The 23,239-nt window shown below is 44.8% G+C and overlaps 1 protein-coding gene across 1 annotated transcript in view; it reads right to left on the bottom strand.

Moving 5' to 3' along the window:
• ISM1 (isthmin 1) overlaps positions 1–13,478 on the bottom strand; it is a gene marked incomplete at its 5' end in the record, with an annotated part of 39,245 nt that extends 25,767 nt beyond the window's left edge. Inside the window, one exon of the mRNA XM_054180182.1 lies at positions 12,981–13,478. Within this exon, the coding sequence (XP_054036157.1) occupies positions 12,981–13,478 (498 nt within the window). The remainder of the gene's footprint in view (positions 1–12,980) is intronic.
• Between the last annotated feature and the right edge of the window lie 9,761 nt (positions 13,479–23,239).

Raw genomic sequence — 23,239 nt, 5'->3', positions numbered from 1 at the left:
AGACAGGAAATGAATACCATACATGAACTGAACAAGGCAGATGCTTTTGAATCTGACACTTACGTGAAAAGAAAATGTCTTCATTTCTGTCTCCTCTCTGCCCCATGATCACTAGTTAGTTCTGAGCTATTTTTAGGATAAATGGCTTTATTTTTAAAACTTGTTACAGTCTTAGCATGTGCCTGAAGCCACCCAGATGCCACTGCCAGTAAACTGTATGGAACAGGCCAAACGCATCAGTGTATCAGTCCCAGCAACCTGGCACAGTGGAATGGTAGAAGACGAAAGATAAGCACAGTTCAGGTCTGAGATATCTGAACCTTCTCTGATGAAGAGCAAAGATTTGACCATAGCTGATGTGCCACATCATCAGGAGTGAGAGCTGCTTCTCTACAGAGATACTCCATAGTGTGTATACAAGAGACATGCTGCAGAACAGGATGGAAGAGCATTTGCTGGTAGGCTGTGGCACAGAACTCATTTCCAGCTGCTGAACTGTGCTAAAGAGATAAACATACATCCTTTCTCCTTGTATGGATCTTAGAAGTAAACTGCAACAATTGTCATGGAAGTATTATGGGGGTGCAGTGTAATTGTGGTTTCTTTTCTCAATGGCAGCAGTGCTTTTTTGGGAGCTGGCCTATAATACAGCTCTTTCCCCCCACTTAGACCACGTGTGCAAATACACAATTTAATCTGCACACTCCTCTTGTATTTTATTATAGAATAGAATAAACCAGGTTGGAAGAGACCTTCGAGATCATCGTGTCTAACCTATCATCCAAGGCTATCTCATCAACTAAACCACAGCACCAAGCAGCCCATCAAGTCTCTTCCTAAACACCTCCAGTGATGGTGACTCCACCGCCTCCCCGGGTAGCTCATTCCAATGGGAAATCACTCTCTTTATGAAGAATTTCTTCCTAACATCCAGCCTAAACCTCCCCTGGCACAGCTTGAGACTATGTCCTCTTGTTCTGGCAAAGAATTATAGGAAGACTTAAATAGGATAAAGGAAAAAAAAAAATATATCAGAGAGGTGACATTAGTCTGCCCCTTACTTTGATGTTATGCAAATAATTAGTTCCCTTTATGTTAGTCTTAAGATGGGCATAGCTATATTCGTAAGAGCATGAAAAAATTATCCTCTTAGAAGAAGAAAGAGGAACAAGTGGGTGAGAAAGGAAGCTCTGATTTACATTATTCAAAAAGTCATAAATGCTAGATCAAAGAAGAGCAAGAATCAAATTCAGGATAAGGTTTTCAGCAGCTTTTTCAGAGCTATTGATCCCTCAAGGGCAAACTTTAAACACGAGGTGATGCCTCCAACTAGCCAGAACTCCCACCTTATACCTGCTCAGCCTCATGTAGTTTGTTTTTATCAGCTGGCACACGGGGGAAAGCACAGACAGCTAAGGCACTGATGTATTTGGGCCTGATGAAGAAGACATACAGCAGAGCACAGAAATAGCATGTGTGCATTTTCTGTACCAGATGTTGCCTTTTTAATAGCCATCACGGTAGATGTAAATTAAAGAATGAGTGATACCATAGAGTGCTTTGTACAAGGGCAGGATACAGTCATTCTGGTAGGAGCCCTGGGCAGGTTGTATATGTTCAGCACTGACTTACTGATAAAGATACAATCACCTCATATTTTGTTGTGGGATGAAGGTGAGATACAACATCTAAGGAGCTCAGGTGGCAAGCGGTGACTTGTTCATAAGTCTGGACTCACAGGTCTAATCTCAACACCTAGAAGGCACAGGATCCAACCCTAAATCAAGTCCTGAACTGTCAAATGCACTACACAGATCAGCATCTTCTCTTGCCTCCCACCTTCCCTTCATTGGGTCAGGTGCCTTTGGAATCTGGTGGAGAAGCTTCCAGGTGTTCTGTCTTGTCAGGACACTTCAGGAGCATGCCTTAAGCAAAAGCCACTGGAATTGGGTGCAGTAAAGCAATTTCACCTGGTGCATCCCCAGACAGTATCCTAAAGAGCTGCCTTCAGGCTTCTGATACAGATCCACTTGCATTGGCTCGTGCCTGCTGCCATTGTCACATCCCCGTGAATGCTCCATTCATCCCGCCTTGTGCATCTGCTACATTACACATATGGCTACAACAGTGCATTACAGATTTTTCAGCTTTCCCAGCTCTTCTCACAACTCAATGTCTACCTACTCCCAATAGCACACAAAGCAACTTGGTATCTTACACATTTTCATGAAATGGATGACCCTTTTCCTTCTGGATGTTTTGATCATGAGCCAGCGCTGCTACCATTTAAATACACATCAAAAGCTTCAGCACTCTATCAGGCTAAAGAGTTCACTCAAAACCTTTGGTGCTATTGTTCCACTCTGCCTAAAGAAACAGACACAGTGTGGCTGCCCTAGGTTCCCTTTTGATATATATTTTCACAAATGTTAGACATGGACATATCAACCCCTCTATTATTTCCTAATAAAAGCTTAGGCTCTAAAGCACGAGATGAGCAATAGACACTCCATTGGCCAGCTGCAGCAAGTCTTTCATAAATAACACAACAATCAACCCCTGTAAAGGAAAATGATACTCCAGAAGCTCTATCCTGACATAATATCTGTTTTCCTCTTGTAGGAAGGACTAAGACAGAAAAAGTGAAATGCTGAGTGCCTGAACAAACTCTTAGGTTAAGAAGGGATAGCAGTAGTAACGACACATGAATTGTAAACCACCTGCAAATGTTAAGATTGCTGCACCACTGAGTCTATACTGCAAAACTCCAATAGACAGGGACTGTGCTCTATAAAATCATGATGAATGCAGGATTGTTTTTATATTATGAAGGTCCTAATCCTCCTCCTCCTCTGCCTTTGCTCTATTGTTACAACATCAAAGACCAACTGCTGGCCTAGATACAGTCAATATGAAAAGGGCGACCAGCAAATTTACTGCTTGACTTCATTCCCTTTAAATGGAATAGGCACCATGGCCCTTTTTCAAAGTCCAGTCACTGACATATATCTTTTTTATTGGACATCATGTACAATAAAGTGAAGCTGTAACTTGGAAAAAAAAATAGAACACCTTAAAAAAATCCCATGAGGTGAACATTCCTTTATAAAAATATCACTGTGGTTACGTGTTTTGAAAAACCTCTGGTCACTCCGCAGGGCAAAAGGCACAAGCTGGCGAGGTTACAGTTTAGCTAAGCTACATACCCATGCCTAACACCTAGTTGGTTTCAGAAAAAACACCACAGAACCAACCAAACAACAGAAGACAAACCCAGAACAACACTAATGAAAAGTGATATATTTAAGATAGAATGGCAGTGTCAAATAAACAGAGATGGCAGCATTCCTTTCACAAGAATCATTAACTGCTTTGTTATAGTCTGCTCTTTGCAGTGAACCTTTACAGACTTCAGTCCAAAGAACCTCAAAATCAGTGGCAAAAAATGTCAACATATACACTGCATCTTAAAAATATCCAGCCTGATCACTGAGGTTATTACAAGAGACACTTTCAGATGAGAGTCGTATCTGCAGACATTAAAGACAGGGACAGTTTTGTTGCTGTTACGTTGCTAAACAGACACTAAACAAGTTCTTGCTATGAAACTAGGTAGTGTATAAGCAACTCATACTACATAATAGGTGAGTATACAGGGTTGTTAGAGAATCAATGGGGTTTAATTTTTAATAAATTATATGTCAACATCACAAGGAGGTTTTGTTTAAGCTATTAATCCTTCTTTGGGTAACTTGTGCAAAAAGACATTAGTGAATATCTGAGTACTAATGTTACATCTAAATCAAGCCCATACTGATTTTGCAATCCTACACTGATATATGTAGCAGATTGAAAAAAAAAAAAAGGTGTGTTTGTTACACCTATAGTAATCCTTGGCAGCTGCTTCCACTCCAGTTATGGTTTCTGTTGTAGTTTGGGCTGGGTGCCCTCTGCTGCAGGGGTGTTTCCTGTGTCCAGAAGTCCATCCCAGTGGGTGGACTCAGGAAATTAGGTATTTCTACCATAACCCCTTGCACCACTATAAATTTTGCGGTGGGGTCTGGCACTTCCTCTTTCCTTCCCTCTCCGAGACTTGGTAACTGGGGGAGAGATCTCCCGGCCATGGGCCTGACTGGGCCCAAGGCCACAGGGGGATGGGCAGTCTCAGGCCTGGCCAGCTGAGACCTAGCCCTAGCAGAGGGAGGGGGAAGAAGGAGCCCTGGGGGTTTTGGATGCACCCGCAGGTGGGGTTTGGGGTCTTTCTGGGTTTACTTTGGTTCCTTTCTTGTCACCATGTTTCCTTTTGTGCACACTCACTGTTCTCTATTTAAACTCTCCACTACTTTTGCAATCAGTTTGTTTGAGTCGTTATTTCTGCGCGTGGTGGGGAGGGGGTTTGCCCCAACCCGTTACAGTTTCCTTAAAGCAAAATCTGCTGCTGTTCTGTTACTTCTAAGATGAGAAAGATACCAAGCTATGTGACTAATCTTTGAAGCATTAGCTTCAAAAAATAACCATCTTATTGCTAGGTCCTCTTCACTGCTCTTTCCGTTATGGACTTCACCTCCTGCACATGCTCAGCTTTCCCAGGCATGTACAAGAAAGTGTTTCAGTGACAGCATTTTCATTGTTCGATACCTACCAATTCCATGGGAATACAAAGACCAGACACCTAAAGGAAGCATTCTGGAAGTTGAAACTTGGCCCATGGACACCAACTCAGTGACTGTTCCTTAGAAAGGAGAAATCCACTTTTGTTTGATTATTTTTTAGAGTGGAGCTGGAAACAGTGGCAGAAAAAGATAGGTCACATTATTTGGGAGTTCTTTATTGACACTACACAATTGTGTTGTCAGAAATACTGATCTCAACAGCCGTGTAGGCAAAGAGGAAACTAATCTTCCTGAGGAAGAAAAGTTACTGTGGAACACAAGAGTCCAGGACTTTTCAGTGTGTATGAAACTAACAATGAAACATAATGGATGGATATTAATTCATGCAATCTGAAGAAAGCCACACACCAAAGCCCAGTTTGCCTTCATGGATGGAGGTGCACTTTGTGTGTGCTATGTGTATATCTGTTCTGTAGAAAAACTGAGCTCTGAAAGATGAATTTCAGCTGTGTCTGCAGCTGATACAAGTTACTGACTCATCTTGCTTTGTGAAAGTCAGTGGAGCAACGTCAATTTAATCTCACTGAGAAAAGTAGGTCTAGGATGGAGGTGGAAAAGTCAAGGTACGTTTGAATTTCTGCTTTTCAACATGAACTGACTCCACCAAGAGAGGTGAGAGAAAGACTTCATCTCCAATTTTCCTCTCTCATCTTTATGAGAGCCTCCATAACATTAAAAGCACCCAAATAGCCATTACTCTACATGAACTTGGAGTTTAATAACTCCAGGCCTGCTTTCGTCCTGCTGACTGCTGAAAGGGTAGAATGATAAAATGACATACTGCTATGAGTTCTCCAAGCACTGAAAAGCAAAGGCAAAAGGATAAAGGAACTCCTTACCAGTACCACCCACACCAGCATCTCTGACCAAGTATTATACTGCCACACAACTGGCTGCTGTGGCAAGCCATCACTTATTACAATAATGTTACATTTTACTGTTTTTCTTTCTTTTTCTGGTATTTCAAATCAAAAGTACATGGAAATACCAACACTGGAAACATTACGCTCTTACTAATGTATCAATGACATCACTACTCTGCTTCTTGGAAATGTTATTCATCTCTGTGCTCTGGACTATGAATTCAGCCTGGCATTTTCTGGCTTCAAAACTTGTAACATCAGTATCCTGGAAGCACAATAGTATTAAAGTGCAACAGCAACCACCTCTGCATCATTTAATGCTTCCTTTTGCAACTTAGTAAAGCACACTGTATTTTTAGTCACTAAGCATTTGTGACAGTGCTTACAGCCTCCATTCATGCCTGGAGACCTTCTACACTACATGCTGTACACAGGCAATGCCACAACAACAGAATCTCAATCTCAAAGAGCTTGGCTTGAGATTGGGGGGAAAAAAGTGAAAAAAAAGTGTCGGTGCCATAGGTCTGATACCACTGAAAAATAATGCTTTAAAAAGTCATCTTTTGTAGAGAGCATTACTCCATCAATTCAAAGAGAATTAAGTCACATAGCCTCAAAGCAGACAGGAAGGTAAGAACCCTAATAAGAGGCACAACTGGGTACTACCACATTTGTTAGCAGGGAAGGTTGGCAAAATGCACTGAAGAGAATAAAGAAACCAGCTCCAACAGTAAAACCTGCCAAAGCTGCTAAATCATGTCTGTTACCACACTGTCAGGATATAAGCACAAACCCCCCTACACTGCTTCAGATTTCAGTTTATGTTTGTGTAAGGGAACACCTAAATTGCTTGTCTGTTTGAAGTATAAGTGCATTTCAAGATTTTCAGATGATGAAGAATACAAGCATAAGCAAGGCAAAATCATTTCCTACCCTTACTTGCATTCTATTCACTTTTACATAGTGAAGGAGAGTAAATTCTTGAGCATGAATATTTACAAATCTGTGCATCAAAAAATGAAGTGCCTCCCAAATCTTCTCTCCTCACTGGAAAACATACCAATGGCAGGGTTTTCACAAGTCCTGTCTATCTCTGCCATATCATTTCAGGAAGCTTTTCAAACAACTGGTATATGCAGGCATTAGGTTGGCAGGCAAAGGCAGAACAGTCTGTGTCATTACCAACACCACCATCTGCACTTTACTTTCTGTAAAGGTTTCAGCTGCTGCAACACAGCACAGCAGGAGTTTTCACTAATCAATATTTCTTTAATTGTTTATTCTTTTCTTTGAAGACTTTTCCCACCATATTGGAACAATACAGCATTGATTATTAATATGCAGATACAGTAGATATAACTAGAGACAAAAGAATGACTGCTGAATTCAAAACATGGTTTCCAGCTTACATTTAATGTCACCTGGATTGGTTAAACAAATGCCTCCCCAGCAAAAGAATTCCACAGCCCAGCAAGGAAAAGCTTAGTATGCTGAAGCTTTAAGTACTAGGGTTTGGTTATGTACTAGCAGGTCATAACATCTATATTAAAAATTACAAGGGAGCACACATTAACCAGCTCCAGTCAATAAAATGATTATGAAATTGCTAAGGTCATAAAGATCAACAGCAGGGCTTCAGCTCTAGGCCTCCTGCTTCTGTGGACAGCTAGCATTAAGAAAGGACAGAGCAGGGAAATGTGACAGAAACTAAATGCTGACAGCTGAAGCTGGAGGAGTGATGGAGAGATTTATGTGCCAATTAGATAACAGTGAAGGGTCAATACAGTATGGTTGTATTGCTGTTACACTGCCATTACAGCTGTGATGGACCAGGTCTGTTTTTCCTGTGTGGAACAAACTTCTCTACATGATCAACAAAGGCTACAAAATAAAAAGTTACTCCAGAACTAGTGCTATCTGTCCATGTTAGATGAACCAACATGAAAAGTACCAACCCAGCTCCTTCTAGGATCTCTGTGTATCTATGCTTAGTCTCTCCACTCCAAAGGTGATCATTAACAGCTCTAGACCTTCTCAGGAACTGGATTCAAACCTACCACTCCTTTCACTACCATGAGTCAGTCATCCAAACACCACAGGGCTCAGAACCCCATCTTAGCAGGCTTCCTTTTAACTACTCTTCTCCCACACACAGCCTGGAACACAGGTAAGGATGGACTGAAAAAAGAGAAAGGCAAAACCAGCAATGTCTCTGGGACCTAGCTATAGTTACAAAATTGAAACATACACTGCGTTTTAATGGCAGGTATTTATCTGCAATGACCCAAAATGATCAGTACAGTAACTGTTAGCTATTGAACTGAAGAGAAATTCAGCAAAATATGCCTCATCCAAACTTCTTAGTCAAATCTAACGCAGGAAGTGCCATTCATACCTGCTTAACATTGTTCCTTGCAGCCATAACTAAATACACTATTCCTGGATCCCTGTTCTGAATCATTTCAGTAGTCTTAGATACTAAAAAGCTTACCACATCCTACCCTAAAGATATGGCAGCCTTTTTCTACTGGGGATGCTTTACTTTGCTAGGAAATGAAGTGACAGGTAGGAGGAGATTAATTCATACTTTGTGGACTTTTCCTGGAACAAAGGACAATAGCAAATGCTCCTCTGCTCAGAGCAGCAGTCTTGTTTCCCCTTTTATCCTTTGCTTCCACGAATGCAGCAGCAGGACATGTAAAGCTAATCACCCTTCCTTTCCCCTAGATCCTGGAACAAGCCACAGCCCACCAGCAAAACCACTAAAGAGCACACAATTCTCTCCCTTGAGAGATGAGAGAATAAAGTGCATGTGGTCAAAGTCATTTGTAAAGCTTAGTGTGTAACTGGAAGAACATATGCTCATAGTAAGGGTGAGCTATAGCCAAGAACCTATACCACAATGCCTGCTGAGAACAGGCAGGTTTTACTGTCACTGTCAAAAAGCACAAAACAGCATTCTCTATGATGAGTAACAACCTCATCAGAAGAGATGGTGTTTTTTTCTGCGAGCCAGCCTGCTTCATTAACAAGCCACCTGCTCTGAAAGTTATTTGTGTAATGTATAAACTGTTCTTGAGGCAGAGAAGGATTTAGTGCTCATATTAAATACACGATGCATATCCACTCATTGACATCTTATGTAGGCTAAGGACAGTCTGGACAACATGAAGGAAAATGTTTTTCACAGATTATCTAGACTATCAGCTCCTATTAGAGATAACCAAATGCAAAGTCACAAAGCTCATATAAGCTTTACAAAAAACTCAGTCTAAAACTCTCCCAAATTAAGCAGAGCTTGAGTCCCAGTTAAACTGAGAAAGCCACTATATCTGATCTGGAGATCATTTTGTAATTTGCCTGAATCTGGTACAAGGGGCAGTAACAAAGGCACCGACCTCAAAATGACTGAAGCATAGTCTAGCAAAGGTAACAGGCAGCACATCATCTAGGAACTTCACACCATGTCGTGCTGTGCATTTTAGAAGAAAATGCAGAGTTCAGCCTTGTAAAGGACTCCTTACAGCCTGGAGAGTGACTCTCATGTGACCATTTAGAAGCAGCAGAACATGTTTCTTCTGGCAGGGCCCAGAGAACGTTTCTGAGGTGCTGCAATTGCTTGCAAACTTACCGAGGAAGGCAAGGACAGGAGCAAACAAGATTACAAGGGAAGAAGCTGTTTACAGCTTTGTGCTTCTTTCAAATTATGTTCTCTTACATGGCTCCAGCTTCATGCTAATGTAATACTGCTGCAAGTACCACAGTGGAGAATCTGACTTCATGTGCCATGGCATATATTGTTGGTGGCTCTGTTACTACATTTCACAAGGTCATTTGTCTTGGTATGGTAACACTGTTTTTCTTGTGTGCAAGGCTTGCTACAGAAAAAAACAGAAGTGATGGCAAGGAAGTTCTTGATGAAATATTTTCTGTCAGAGTGAAAGCACATATTTTAGAGCATCATAAAGCATTACAGTACATCTTGCAAAACTTATGCTCAAGCCTTCCCTTCATTTTATAACTATGTAAAAGGATAAAAACATACCCAAGCAGCATTTTTTCATCTCCTAATATAGCCTTTCTCCTATTCAGAAGCAGGAATCTGTACTTGTTATTTAATGAATACATTCAAAAACAGATTCTGCATGCTAATTAAACAGTCTCCTCACCATTAAATCCCAAAATCTTCCCCCTCCCCAGTTCTCCTTGTTTTCTTTGGTACAGAGGGGAAGAGGGAATAAAATATCACTGAGAAACAAAAGGCTGATTCCTTCTCAAAGATGCAAGACGGTTTCCAACTCCTATATGGATTTGCCATTTTGCATTAGTTCACCTCAAGCCAATTCCACCAGCAGCATGAAACTGAAGCAACACAGAGGTCCAGTGCCTGTTTCTGCATCAATGAACAAAGGAAGCCTCTGTCCACATCTCACCCATCCCAAAGATGACCAGCATAGTACCTCAGGATTTTCTCCTCACTGCTGCTCTGCTACAGCCAGTCACAGCAGCACAACACCACAGTCCCAGACATCTGGGCATTCTTACTGACATGCACAGTAAAGAGAAGGGCACCACAAGTAAAAATAAGAGGCAGAAAGAAATAACTTGTTTAATTTTAGGACCGACTTTTTCCTGGATTTCTTTCATCTACCAATCAGTCTAATTAACTGCAGAGGTTAACACAATTGACTCAGACTTCAAATGCACAAAAGTCTCTATTTTAGACTATTTCAATCTCCAACAATATTTTAAGATTACTGAGGAGTCCTCCTGAAGCCATTTTATATAAAAAGGCTCTAGGTTGTGCTAAGTTCTTGGACTTTGGATGGGTGGGGTGCTTTTTTTGGACTAATACGTCAGATATTCTCTCACACAGACCCAAATTCTGGCCACTTTTATTTGTTCAGAGCACGTAAGTCCTAAACTACCGTACCCTACATTTGATAATAGCCAGTTTGTTCTTCATCAATTTTGCCCTGTCAAAGTGCATCTATAAACAGTTGCTGCAAAGACCACTCTTTTCTGGATTTGCCAAAATGTGTGCAACAGACTTCATCACACAAAATTTCACCAAATCAAACACTGACCTAATCACTTCTCACAGTCTTTTTCTCCCCATAGACCTACCAAGACAGAAAAAAAAGCAGTAGGTGGTTTTTGTTTTTCCCAGTGTACGCAATGGCAACCTGAGACATTTCTGTCTGCTCGTACCAACAAATTTGGGTTTGTGCAGTTTTACTTTCCCCATTGACTATTTACCTGGGAACCCAGTGCACTAGAATTTTGCATTTCGCTTCACTATGTGACACAGCAACATTCCAAGAAGCCTCAAAATCTGAATATCCCTGTGCAAAATTCCATTGAGAATTGTAATACTCCGGATGGAAGCATCTGCCTGTCAGAGTACAAGTTTCTAAAGCAAGTTACAGTAGGTTCTGGCTAGCAACGGAATCCAAGCCCCCCCAGATTGATGAGACTTCCATTTGTTTAACTGATTATTCCAATCAATTTACCTTCCTCTCATAGTGTCTTGTACTGACACACTCTCAAATACATAGCTGCAGAATCCATTCAGTTGGAAGGAATATAAAAATTTCATTTCCACAAATGGCAAATCATGCTGAAAACATTAAGTGCTAAAGCTATCATGATGCCTAAAGCCACTGAGTTATCTGTTAAAAAAAAAAGAAGAGAAAATCACTGGACAGAAGAAAACACTTGAAAAAGTCAACAACCAATACATTTTTCACGAGACAGCCAACTACAATGATACTACTCTAGGATAATTACCTGAAGATTATTTTCCTCCTTTTACCCTAACTTTACAATAGTGCTCTAAAAAGAGCTCCTCAGGGAAATGGCATCAGCCAGAGTTCCCAGTTGCCCAGATGTTTCCCTCATTATGTTACAAGGCTGTCAAAAAAAGGCAAATTCAGGGTCATTCTAATGATAGCAAACACCTCATTAAAAACCTCTCCAAATTTACTTTTCCAAGGAATATCATTTTGAAAGGCATTTCAAGTGCCCATGAGGAAAGAAAGCATCATCTATAAAACATTATTACCAGAAACCTTGAAAATATTAAAATAAAAAAAAATATCCTGGAATGTTGAGCTGGTGATAAAACTGCAGCTCACAGAGACAGCATCCTGGGGCCTCACCCAAAGCACAGGTCCAAGCACTCCCAAGCAGGACTCCCACCAAGTTCAACAGGTGGTTTTCTCAGTTAAAAGGACCCGATTCCAGTTTGCAACTGGGACGTTGAGTCTGCAGATCTGGGTTCCCTCCTGTAGCTAGTGGTTTCATTTTGTGAGCTGCCATCTGGGGAACCCCTCCAAACAGTGATCGTTAGGGCCTGCAGTCTCCTTACTCTCCCTCACGCTCTGCTGGAACTCTCTCTGTGATGGCAAAGGGGTTTACATAAATTTACAGTGATAACAACTATACATTTTCTGTCAGGCCTTCGGATGATGCAGTGGTTGGTTCTTTAATGTTTGGATACAGGGGGAAAAAGTTGGTCAGGGTACGTGCAACTGACCAGAGCTTTACAAGCTTTGCCTGGGGATTTTGATGGGTTTGCAGCTTTTATCAGTGTCTCCAACTATTTGAAAGGAATGGCAACATGTGATGCTGGTTTGGGTTTTTTAAACAATCACCTGCAAAAATAGGGAAACAACAACAAAAAATCCTTGACCTCTACCAGACATAATTCACCTTTAGTTTCATGGGATCAGAAGACTGGAGGAGATTGGCTGGGTCAGAAGCCCTGTCCTTCATGGTCATAGGCACCTATTATCCTGAGTTTCTTGGCTATCTCAGGATTGAATCAGGATCTACCCATCCCTTGACATTTTCCAAGGAAAGCTATGCATTTTGTTCCCACATTTCCCAACACCGTAGTCCCATTTTCTCCCCCCTTGCCCTGGGGAACAATGCGCCCTCACAAGAGAGGCCCGGGGTGGGGCACACCATACCTGACACGGCGCAGCCTGCCTCCATCCCATGCTTGGCCCCACACGTGCTCCCCAGGTGAGCTGGCTATTGCCCCTGCCACCTGTCCGTGCTGCACTTGTCACGCACACGGAAGCCGCTCTGACCTCTCCGACACGGCGTCAAACCGCGGTGAGATGCTCAAAAGAGCACCTCTGCTCTTTCCCACCTCTGTCTCCCGAAAGAGTGTAAATCCAAGTGGAAGGGGAAGATGCCACCCCCTGCACAGCCACGCGAGACAAGCCCTCGAGGGGGTCAGTACCTGGTGGCAGGGTCTGCTGGTGCCGCGGACGCGGGACCTGCTCTCGTCAGCCCGGCCCGGCGTCCCTCCCCGGTGCTCGGCCCCGCCGTGTCCCACCACAGCCCTCAGGGCTAGCAGGTGGCGGCCGCTGGCCGGCCGTTGGTCGCGCGCGGGCGTGGAAGGAGGCGGGAGAGGAGGCGGGGCAGCACTCACCTGCCGGTGGCTGTGGTTGCCGGCCTGCGGCTCGCCGCCGCCGCGCATCACGGTGATGTGCAAGGTGAGCAGGAGGAGCCCCAGCAGCAGCAGCAGCTCGGCCGCCAGCCGCACCATCTTCTTGAGCCGGGCGGCTTTAGGGCCCTGCTGCGGCAGCCGTGGAGGAGGCGGAGGAGGAGAAAGAGCGGCGGCGGCCGCCGCCGGGGCCGCCGCTGCCGCCGGAGCAGCTCCGGCCCCGGGGCCAGCCGCGGCAGCCGCAGGACGGGCTGTGGGAACCGCGCTGCTCTCGGTGTCAGCGGGACGGGCGGCGGGCGCGGGGCAGTGGCGGCAGCAGAAGCAGCGGGGTCCGCTACACCACGGCGGAGCCACGTCGGGGCGGGACGCCGCGGCGGCGGCGGCGGCAGCGAAAATCCCAGCACCGCCCGGCTGCGGCGGGGGGCGGCAGGTAGCCGCGATGGGGCCGCGGACCGGCGGCGTCTCTGCGGGCAGCCCTGCAACCCAGAGTCACCTTGGACCTTCCGATGGAGGGAGCGGGCGGGCTGAGGCCCCACCGCCTCGGGGAGCCGCTGGCCGGCGGAGAGCAGCGCGGCACGGCTGCCGACGGGGAAACGCTGCGAGGACAGGGGGGAGCCGAGAGCGTGTGTGAAAGTGAAGGAGGAGGGAGAGAGGGAGAAGGCGGGGGAGTGGGGAAGTTGGGGACGACTCTCACATGGCGGGGAAGCCGGGACGTTCCGAGAGGAGGAGAGAGCTTGGGGCTATCGCCTCCCTTCTCGCGAAGGGTTGGGGGTGTGCTCCTAAATAAGCTTCCCCCTGCTCCGCCGTGTCCTCGCCCGCCCCGCGGCTCCCCCCTCCCCTCACGGCGTCCCGCCGAGGCGTTGCTCTGGGCTGCCCGTCCCGCCAGGTCCCGACCAGTCCCGTCCCCTCGCGGCGGGGGTGTGAGAGAGCAGGGCAGCACTCCGACCCCCGCCGGCTCCCAGCCCTCGACGGGGTGGCTGCGCGGTCCCCGTGGACGAAAAGGGGCAGATCGCTGCTTCCTCCCCGTCTTTCCTTACTCCTCCTCCTCTCCGGTCCCCGGCTCGGCGGTGGGGAAGGGGAGGGCCGAAGGCTGCAAAAAGCTTCAGCTGCCAGCCCTCCGTTGGAGCTGGATACCTGGCTCCATCTCTTCTCTCTCTTTCCTCCAGCGGCCCTAGGGCTGGCAGGGGCAGCTCCGCGCTCACTCCTGCCACCGTGTGTGTGTGTGTTTGCAAGCGGCTGGCTCTCCTCCGGGCTGCTGCTTCCAGACGAACTTTCTCCCCCCCCCTCTTTCTGCCGAGAGAGGTGCGTGTCGGATGCTTTTATACTGTCCTGCCTCCCTCCCCTGCTGTCCTCCCCCATTCTTTCGCTCCCCCTCTCCTCTTTCTCCCACTCTGCAGCTCCTGCTGCAGCCTAGCATCGCCCCCTCTCTGCCCAGCTCCTCTGCTCCTTGTGCCGCCGTGCCCCTCTGCAACCCTGGTTTGGGCCCCCGATCCCGCTGACAGGAGGCTGCACCTTGCGTAATGACTTCCACCGCTGCTCGGCAGGAACGGAGCGGTGATGGTGCCGTTTCCCCTTCAGCTGGGCTGTGTGTCCCCGGCAGGGCAGAGGGCACGGGACGACTCGGGCCCCTGGGGTTTTACACTCACTGTCGTTTCCCTTCCTCTTGGTTGCTGACTCCATAAAGTGGAAAAAGCTTTCTCTCTTGGATGGGGTTGGGCGGCAAATTTAAAATTAATCTGAATTGAAAAGTATGTGATGAATGAGGGTTGGATTATCACTTGCTATAAGTCAAGGTCTTTGCATCCAATCTGGTGGAGCCAGCGTTATGGAAATGCAGCTCAATGTAACAAATACAAAGACAGCTAGCTCAAATAAACTTGAAACATAAAGTCATCTAACACGAAACAGGAATTTTGGCGTCTCTGTCATTGCTTGTCCACAACTGGGAAGTTATGTATAAAAATAAGGCAAGCAGAGCCTGTGCAGGTGTGTGACAGCTGGGAGGCTGAGATGGTATCAAAATACCTAAATTGGCAAATTGGATAAAAAGCCTTCCCCATCTGAAATATTTGCAGTCTGAGACCAATGTCCTCAGCAAGGTTCCTGTGCCAGCAGAGGCTGAGGCACACAATGGGAGCCTCTGCCTATGGTATGCCCAACCTAGGAAGCTGGCAGATTTGGGGCACAAGAAGAGTCAGAGCTCATGGGAGCTTTCTTGCACGTTTCGGTGTGTCTGAGGGCTGTAGCCACAAATGAGTTGGAGTGATGTCTCATTCTCTTCCAGTCAGGTAGGTTTCTCTTCCACTGTAAATAATTAACCAGCAGGCAGGAATTTGGTTAAAATAACTGCACTGAAGTATCATGAAAGATGCAACTGAAAGCTGCAGAACCAAACGCTTCAGGTGTAAGAGTTTTTCATCTGTAAATATATTCCATGTTAGTGCTGCAGTAGGAGCAATCGTTGCAGATGATGGTGCATGGCAGGGACTCCTGCAGGGCTGCCCTGAGTGTTACAGAGAGGTACAAACCCTCCATTCAAAATCGCTTGTCAGGAAACACCGATACGATATTGCACTGATGCTCTTGGTTGTGCAGCAAATTATACAAAGATATTCACCATTATGTAAACCCATAACAGCCTGTGGGACTGTCACGTGGTTTTAAAAATGTGTTGGGTTTTTTTAACCCAAACATTCCATGGGCTAATCAAAATATTGAGAAGATAAAAACACTGAAGCTTGGGCTCTCCTTGCTATGATCCTGGCTGAGCCCCAGTCAGACACACCACAGAGACTGCAAGCATGAAACTGAGCGGTTCAGGAGGCAGATTTGGGGAGACAGGCTGCAAAGAGGTAAGAGAACTGTCCTCCAAGTTTACCAAAGTTTGGCCCTATCTAGTGGCTGTCAGTGGATCCTGGCTGGTGAAGAAAAGTGGAAACTTGGCATGTGAGCGCTATATTTCAGAGCTGAATAGTACAAATTGACAGCCAGAGTGAGACTGAAGGCTCCTAATGTGAAACAGTCCAAGTGACAGCCTGGTGGAAAAGACACACATGGATCCGCCACTGAGCTCTGGGTAATGTAAGTTCTCCCTTGCCTTATGAAAGACACTGAACCAAAAGACATCTTTAATCCAGATGAGATGGGCCCATACTGGTTTCCCCATGGGACATTAAGTTTTATGTATTAAAGACAGTGAGGGACACAGCAGTTCTACTCTGAGCAGTGAGCACATGGAAGCAAGAAACCAAAGCCTTTACCCACCTGAAAATGTCAGTGTAAAAGCAGCACTTGGGTACAGCCATTCTGCCTGCAGGGCTGTGCTGGGGTGGACAGAGAGGAGACTGTGCACATGCACACCGTAGATGCCAATTTAAAATCACAAACACTGTTAAGTCAGCAGATGACTTTGTTGATGAATCCAGATGGATGAATCGCAACCTGTAAGGGAGATGGGCTTAAAAGCAAAGGAAAAAGCTCTTTTTCCTGTCTTTCTTTCCTCCCCTCCCCTCCCCCGACATAGTTGAGTGATCACTAGTCCCTAGAAAACAAAGTCGAGGTTCAGCTGCCCTGAGGGGGGTGCTACTCCTGGGATGTGGTTATGAGCACCCAGCAGGGTGGTAAATCAGCAGGTGGGTCTGGTGATAATGCTGGGGTAAGAAGGTGTGTTCCTTTCATAGCTCCTTCCCTGCTCACAGCTCACCTCTCCACCTCCAGCTTTTACTTTCCATTTCTCTTCCCTCTGGCAATAAAAGCAGACAGCTCCGGTGTGCTCCCAGTCCCTCAGCAGTGCCAGGGAAACATACTGAGCCCAGGCTCTTAGAAACAGGGTTAAAGTCACAGATTTTATGCAGCATTTGTGATATGAGAGGCGCACAACATGGTCAGGTAGTGTAGCTCAGCTGATGCATGTAGAGTCAATAAGCTGTCACAGCTCGTAATCTGATGTCTTGCCTCTCAAACTCCACAGATCCTATGTTCTTCATTGCACAGCTTCAAAACATGGTTGCAGCTGTCCACATTCTAGCCTCTGCTGCATGGTGAGGTCTCTCTCCTGGGGAGGTGTTTCACGGATCTGCTGGGTCTAGTCATGCTGCTGCCAGATGGGAGACCCCAGTGTTTCCCTTACACCAGCCTGTCAACAAAAACATGTAACGGTTTTCCACTGCCACCTTTGGTGCTTAAGGCCAAAGAATGGTGTCTAGGGCTGAATTTGCAATGTCCTCATTGGTATGTTCCTGTCTGCTGCCTCAGGCATTGCAGCTGACCAGGTGACACCCTTCAAAGCCAGCATGAGAACTGCTGGAACACGGAAGGGATGGAAACACTATGATATAACACAACATAAGTCACTTTACATGCTTTATCTCAGAAGTGAGGAGGATATAAAGGTAGGAGTATCATGGTTCACTTGGGTCCTTCACCCCAGTAGTGCCAGCAGTTAAAAGATAGTGGTGCTTACCTACCTGTGCACTTTACCCCTTTATTTACAGTCCTGGTATTGCTCCAGGACTCTGGATGCATCCTGTCAGTAAGATTGATAGCTTTTCAGAGGAGCGTAGCTAGTAGAGCCCCATCTGCCCTTAACTGGCTCCGGCCTGCACCCACTCCCAGGATGCCATTGTTTTATCTTTAAGCCTGGGGGTTGCTTTAAAATTATCTGGGATGAAAACCTGGCTCCACTGAAGTTGTTGGCAAAGCTCCCATTGACTTCAGAGGAGCCAGGATTTCACCCTAAGACGCTTTGTAGATTATTGTTGAATGGAAAGCATACGTCTGGCTTCTCGAGGGTTATTATTGTTGGTGGTGACCTCTGCTCTGGTGAGCATTGAGCAAGGCTGGGTTAAGACAGATGGCTAAAGCTTTTCCTGCCTATTCCACTGCTTCCTCACAGGGGCTTTGCTTTACGACTCATCATCCTGGATGCTGCTTATCAAGGAATACCTTCCCGTCGCCTGCTGGTGGAATTTAATTCCTGTTTGCCCACATTCCCCTTCCCCCAATGCCAGCAGATCAGCAGATAGGAGACAGAATGGCTGATTAGCTTCTAGCTCCAACCTCTTAGCTATAAGCTGCAAATGCACACACACACACAAAGAAAAAAAGAAAAAAAAGAAAGAAAAAAATAATAACCTTCCCCTGCAGAAAATCAAAGTCTTTCTGTGATGCATGGCTCCTTTATCTCAATAAACTACAGCCTGAATAGTAACCACTCTCATTTAAAAATAACTGATTACTTAGGTTTCTCCAGTTTCCTGCTTCTCCTTGACCAGGGCTTTCCTTCCATCCATATATTTTTGTCACCAGCTGAGCCTAACAGCTGGGTCAAGATTTCTGAATTGTGCAATACCTTATGTGACCAACTGGAAAATAAGTGGCCACATATATGTGTTCCAGAAGTGGAAACATATAATGAGGAGTCTGAATTATGAGCTCAGCTTCCTGCCTGTTACCTTTATTTTTTAATTTATTTACCTGTGTTCTTTATTTTTTCCCTTTTTTCTTTTTTTCTAATACCAAATTCTGTTTATTTTCAATAAACACATTTTCAATATGCTGCACGTTGTTGTACTGATGGTATGCAACTACGCTGTAGCGTTTGCCAAGATGTGGCAGTACAGGACTGGGAGAATCAGCACACTGGGCAACACTTTTTGGAAGTGCCCATAGACCCTAACTTCTGCTGACTTTCATAAGAGCTTGCCAGAAGGCAATTTTTTTTTGCTTCATTAGAGAAACACAGTGAAAACAGCAACCCCCTTTCCTCTGAATGTCACTGCAGAAGTGCCTGGGTTAGTTTAGCTGAGATGGATGAGTGCTACAAATAGAGTAAAGGCTCAGACACCTGATTGAGTTACCTTGGTTCAGTGAGTTGCAACACATCAGCCAAGGCAAGCACTTTCCTGGTGGTTTTTCTGGCTGTGGTGCCAGCCATGTGGCAGAGCTGGCCTCCTGGCTCACCAGCAAGGTAGCCCTGTGTTTTGGTGGCAGTGAGCCTTTAAATTGCCTCTTCTATTAAACTGGCTCAGCCAAATTTATCATTAAATTATTATACGTAACAGTGAATAATGTGGCAGCTCGCCCCATGTGTACATACACAGGGTGTCTGCAGGTGTGTGGCAGTGGGTACTGAACAGAAGGAGCTTTACATAAACAGTGGTGGGAGCTAAGAGCAGAGTGAGGAGGTGGCTCTGGCCCAGCTGATGAATGAAAAAATTGTACCTCAAGAAAAAATAAATAAAAAAAGGGTTGTGTGACTGAGAGTTGAGTTGGTGGATGGCTTCTGACAAGCCTTGTCTCATGGCAGCCTGACAGATGAACAGCCTTTCTCATAGTCAAACACAAACAAACAAGAAAAAAAACCAGAGCAACTCACCTTCCACACCTAAGGCTTTCAGTTCTTTACTTCCCCAGGGAAAAGAACACAGCACTGGCTTGTAAATGGCTTTTGTTCAAGACCACGTTTCTGATTCTGGAACTAAAAAAAAAGATCAGAAAGCTGAAGGACAACTCTGCAGCAGAGAAGTGAAAGGAGGACTTCACAGCAAAGGCTGTGATGGCATGTGAGATGAAGTGATGACTGTCTCCTAAAGTTAGTTCAGCTGTCTCCATTGCAGGGAGGCTGTCATTCCCACAAAAAAATGTAAAGAAAAATAGCTCATTTCTTGCTGGCTTCAGGTGATAAGTTTTGCTTGATTTCATTTAGGTGATTTAACTCGGAGCAGAGTCTGTGCAAGGCAACTCAGACTCCAGTTAGTTTATTGTTGCACTACCACATGTGAGGCTCTCCCTAGTCTAGTTATGCCTCCTGGGTGGGGGCTTTAGGGCTTTTGTTTTATTGTTCTTACTAAATCAATTCTCCTACTTGACAGGCGATGCTCTGCATTTCCTAATGTCTTTGTGCAGTACTTCATCAATTTAAAATGATGCCACAGCAACGAAACACTCAGTTTTGAAACCTGCATATTCTAAAATCTGTACTACCAGACTACTGAATTTACACTGAGGTTTCTCAGTTGAGTTTTGAGTTAGTGCTTTAGGAGTTAAACAGTATTAATGTCCTCTCCTTTCTGTAGTGGAATCTGCAGTGAATGTTTCCTGATAAATACTCTACACCACGTACCAAAGCAAGTGGGAAAATGTCACGGTCCTGTCATTAAAGAAACATGGAGAGCGAGGACAAATTTCCCCCTTACTGTTCACCTCTGTATTTGCTGCAGAGATATCTGAATGATCTGCAACAGCCTTTTAAAACATTTATGTTTGCTGAGATTCAGAAAAACCCGTCTTACGGGAAATCTCCCTTCTGTAGGGATTGTGACAGTGTGCTCAGTGAAGGCACATCTGTTACACAGCCACTTGGCATGCTCTAAGGTAAGTGGGAACACACTTTTTGTTACGACTGCAGGTGAAGAAATCATTTAAAATAGTACATATCCTTTCTCTTACTGTTGTCCATTGTTTCTGAGGTCTCAAATTGATTTCTGACGGAGTAAGGATAGGCAGTTGGATTAGAGACTCCTTCCATCAGTATGGAAGAGCAGGCTGGTTTTTGTGTCCTCCCTTAGTGCAGCTTTTAACATAGTGGTACCCAAGTTTGCAATATTCTAGCATCTGCAATGACAATCATAATGCCAGAGTAGGAGAATCCCTGGGGAATATCCCGACTAGAGGTCAGGAATGATCTGAAATATGCCTTTAAAAGATGATGATATTATGTCAAATAAAGTATTTAATGTTAAGAAAAACTCTCTCTACTGCCCAGCTGGAAGGATACTGTCTGTCAAACAAATGTGCACATCCTTGGTGACCTCAAGTACAGTTAGGATAGCAACAGCTTCACCTGCTGTCTGTGGTAGGATTGTAAAAGTCTCTGGATCTGTACGAGAAGACAGGCTGCAGAAAGATGCCCAGAGAGCCTTTGCAGCAGACCTGATGTCTGATGTGTCAGTGAAGAGCAGGTACAGAGCACAGCCATGGACCCAGTGTGGTCCTGCTAGCAGCAGAAGTTTTGGAGAAAGTGCTATGCTTAGCTGTAGACACAGGGCTGGGTTGGCTGGAGGCTCCTCTTTATGCAGCTGTGGTGGGTTTACAGCAGTGCTCAGCACTTGTGAGAGAGGGAGGGAGAACAGTGTGAATGTGTAATGATTTGGTACGTGTGACTGAGCAAATCACTAAAGATCAAAGCACATTTTCTTTCAAGGGAGCTGACTTGTCTGTAGATTTTCACTCCTCAGTACCCTGAAGAAACAAGACAGCGTGGAAAACACAAAACTTGGAGCGCCACCTTTCTTCCCAGGTCAGTTATTTGCTGCTAATCAACAACTACGATTTTTCTTCTCTGTTTACTGATAACATCCTTGTGCAGTGAGAATGGGCTTCAGGAGGTGGTGCAGCCCTGTGCAAATCTTCATGGGAGGCTTTGGAAAGACTGGTACAAAAAAAGGGGCCAGTGTCACTGAATAACAACACAGCCCCATGTGATCAAGCTCAAACTTCATCCTTCCATTGTGCTGGCTATAACTGTTGTTCGTTTTATGCAGTTCTATCACACAACAGTTTATACATTTCCAGTGCATTTTCTTATGCATAATGTCATTCTATTAAAAATTGGAACATGTGGCTTATTGTTGCTGTTGAAGCTGCTGGTGATGTTTTGCTTTCTGGCTAGTCCAGCGGTCTGCTCAAATGGCAGGGCATTCAGGCCAGTGTCTTGAAGTTTTAGTTCCAGAGTTGCCTCTTCACAAGGATAAAAACTCCAAGGCAGTTTGAAGTGCTAGATCCACAAAGCAAGTGGTTGATAAGATTATTTGCTCAAGAAAATAGGAAATTTGTGGCTGGGCCCACTATAAAAGGAAATTATTTTCAATTATTTGCAAATAAATGGACTTCAATGCGAGCAGGATCAGACTCTTGTCTTTTTTACTGTATATGGAGACAGTAAAGAGATCTTTTTTAAACAAGAAATAACTTGAAACAGAATGAGGAATGGAGAGGAGGGGGAGCAAATGAACCCTTTTTTGACTTCTGGCTCATAACCTCAAGTAGTTTTAGTAGAACCCTTGGTGGGGGGTTGTCTGTAAAATGCTACAATTTACAAGTGGGTTTGACTACAACATGTTGCTTTTCAACCACAGAGAGACAGGAAAGGATCCAATTGACACCTGCTTCAGACAACAAATGGGACACAAAAGAGGAAACTCATTTTAAAGGGTCTATTTGTTTGTCTCTTGTAACGGATTAAACCAGGGGGCCAGTATTTTGGGATGGATTCTGCTCCCATTCCAATCAATGGGGGAAAAAAAACAGTCTATTTGTGTGAATAATGCAGAACCGGCCCTTGGTGAGGAAATGGGTTGATTGTTGCTGAAGATTTACTGACAATTCTGTAGTAAGCAAGGATATAGTACTTCTGAAATGCTTGATTTGCAAGCCAGATGTTTGAAATATGAATATTCACACTTGCAGAACTTTAAACAGACAGATGAGAGTTTACTGAAAACCAACTGGGAATACAAGAATTTATTTTAAGAATGCAAAATACCACAGTGCTTTTGTAAAAAAGGTTTTCTTTTCTTTTCTTTTCTTTAAATTTAGAAAGAATTTAGAAAATTCTTCCTGTCTAAAGCAATTTCTCTGTGTGAGCATAAGAACAGAGAAAAATTGCTGAAATTTTGCTTTTCAGAAATTCAACCAACCAACCAACCAACCAAAAAGGTTACCTCATTACCCATAGTTTCATTAAAGGGCATAATAAGATGCTGAAGCAAACGTTTGAGATCATAGATATGCTTAAAAATGTAAACTGCATGCCTTTGCATGCAAACTGTTACAGGGCTCCCCTAAACACGTGCCTGCCCAACAAACTCTTTTGGGTCCAGAAGTCCTGCTTCCTGGGTGCAAGTGAGGCTGTGAGCAGCTCGGCTGCAACTCAGCTCCACCTGCCCAAAGGGAAAGGAAAAAAAAGCAGCCTGACATGAACGTTTTTGGCAGCTCTTTGTTTCAAAGACCACAGAACTTTGTCTACTGCTTGCTGTCCTTTGATTTTTTCAGGGATATGGTGGTAGATGGAGTTTCCAAATCCCTGTCCCTGCCAAAGTGCAAACCAGATTTTGTCCTCAGCTACCTGTCACTAATCCTCTGGAGTGGCACTGAGTTTGGTGCACATATAAGCTTGTGTCTGTGTATTTAATCACTTTGGATGTTGGGCTAGTTAGAGCCTGGGCTGTTAATTGCTGTTGTGT

The sequence above is a fragment of the Dryobates pubescens genome, chromosome 3 (assembly GCF_014839835.1).
Source record: "Dryobates pubescens isolate bDryPub1 chromosome 3, bDryPub1.pri, whole genome shotgun sequence".
NCBI lineage: Eukaryota > Metazoa > Chordata > Aves > Piciformes > Picidae > Dryobates > Dryobates pubescens.
Note: the sequence above shows the minus strand (reverse complement) of the source record. Positions and strands in the feature narration are given on the sequence as shown.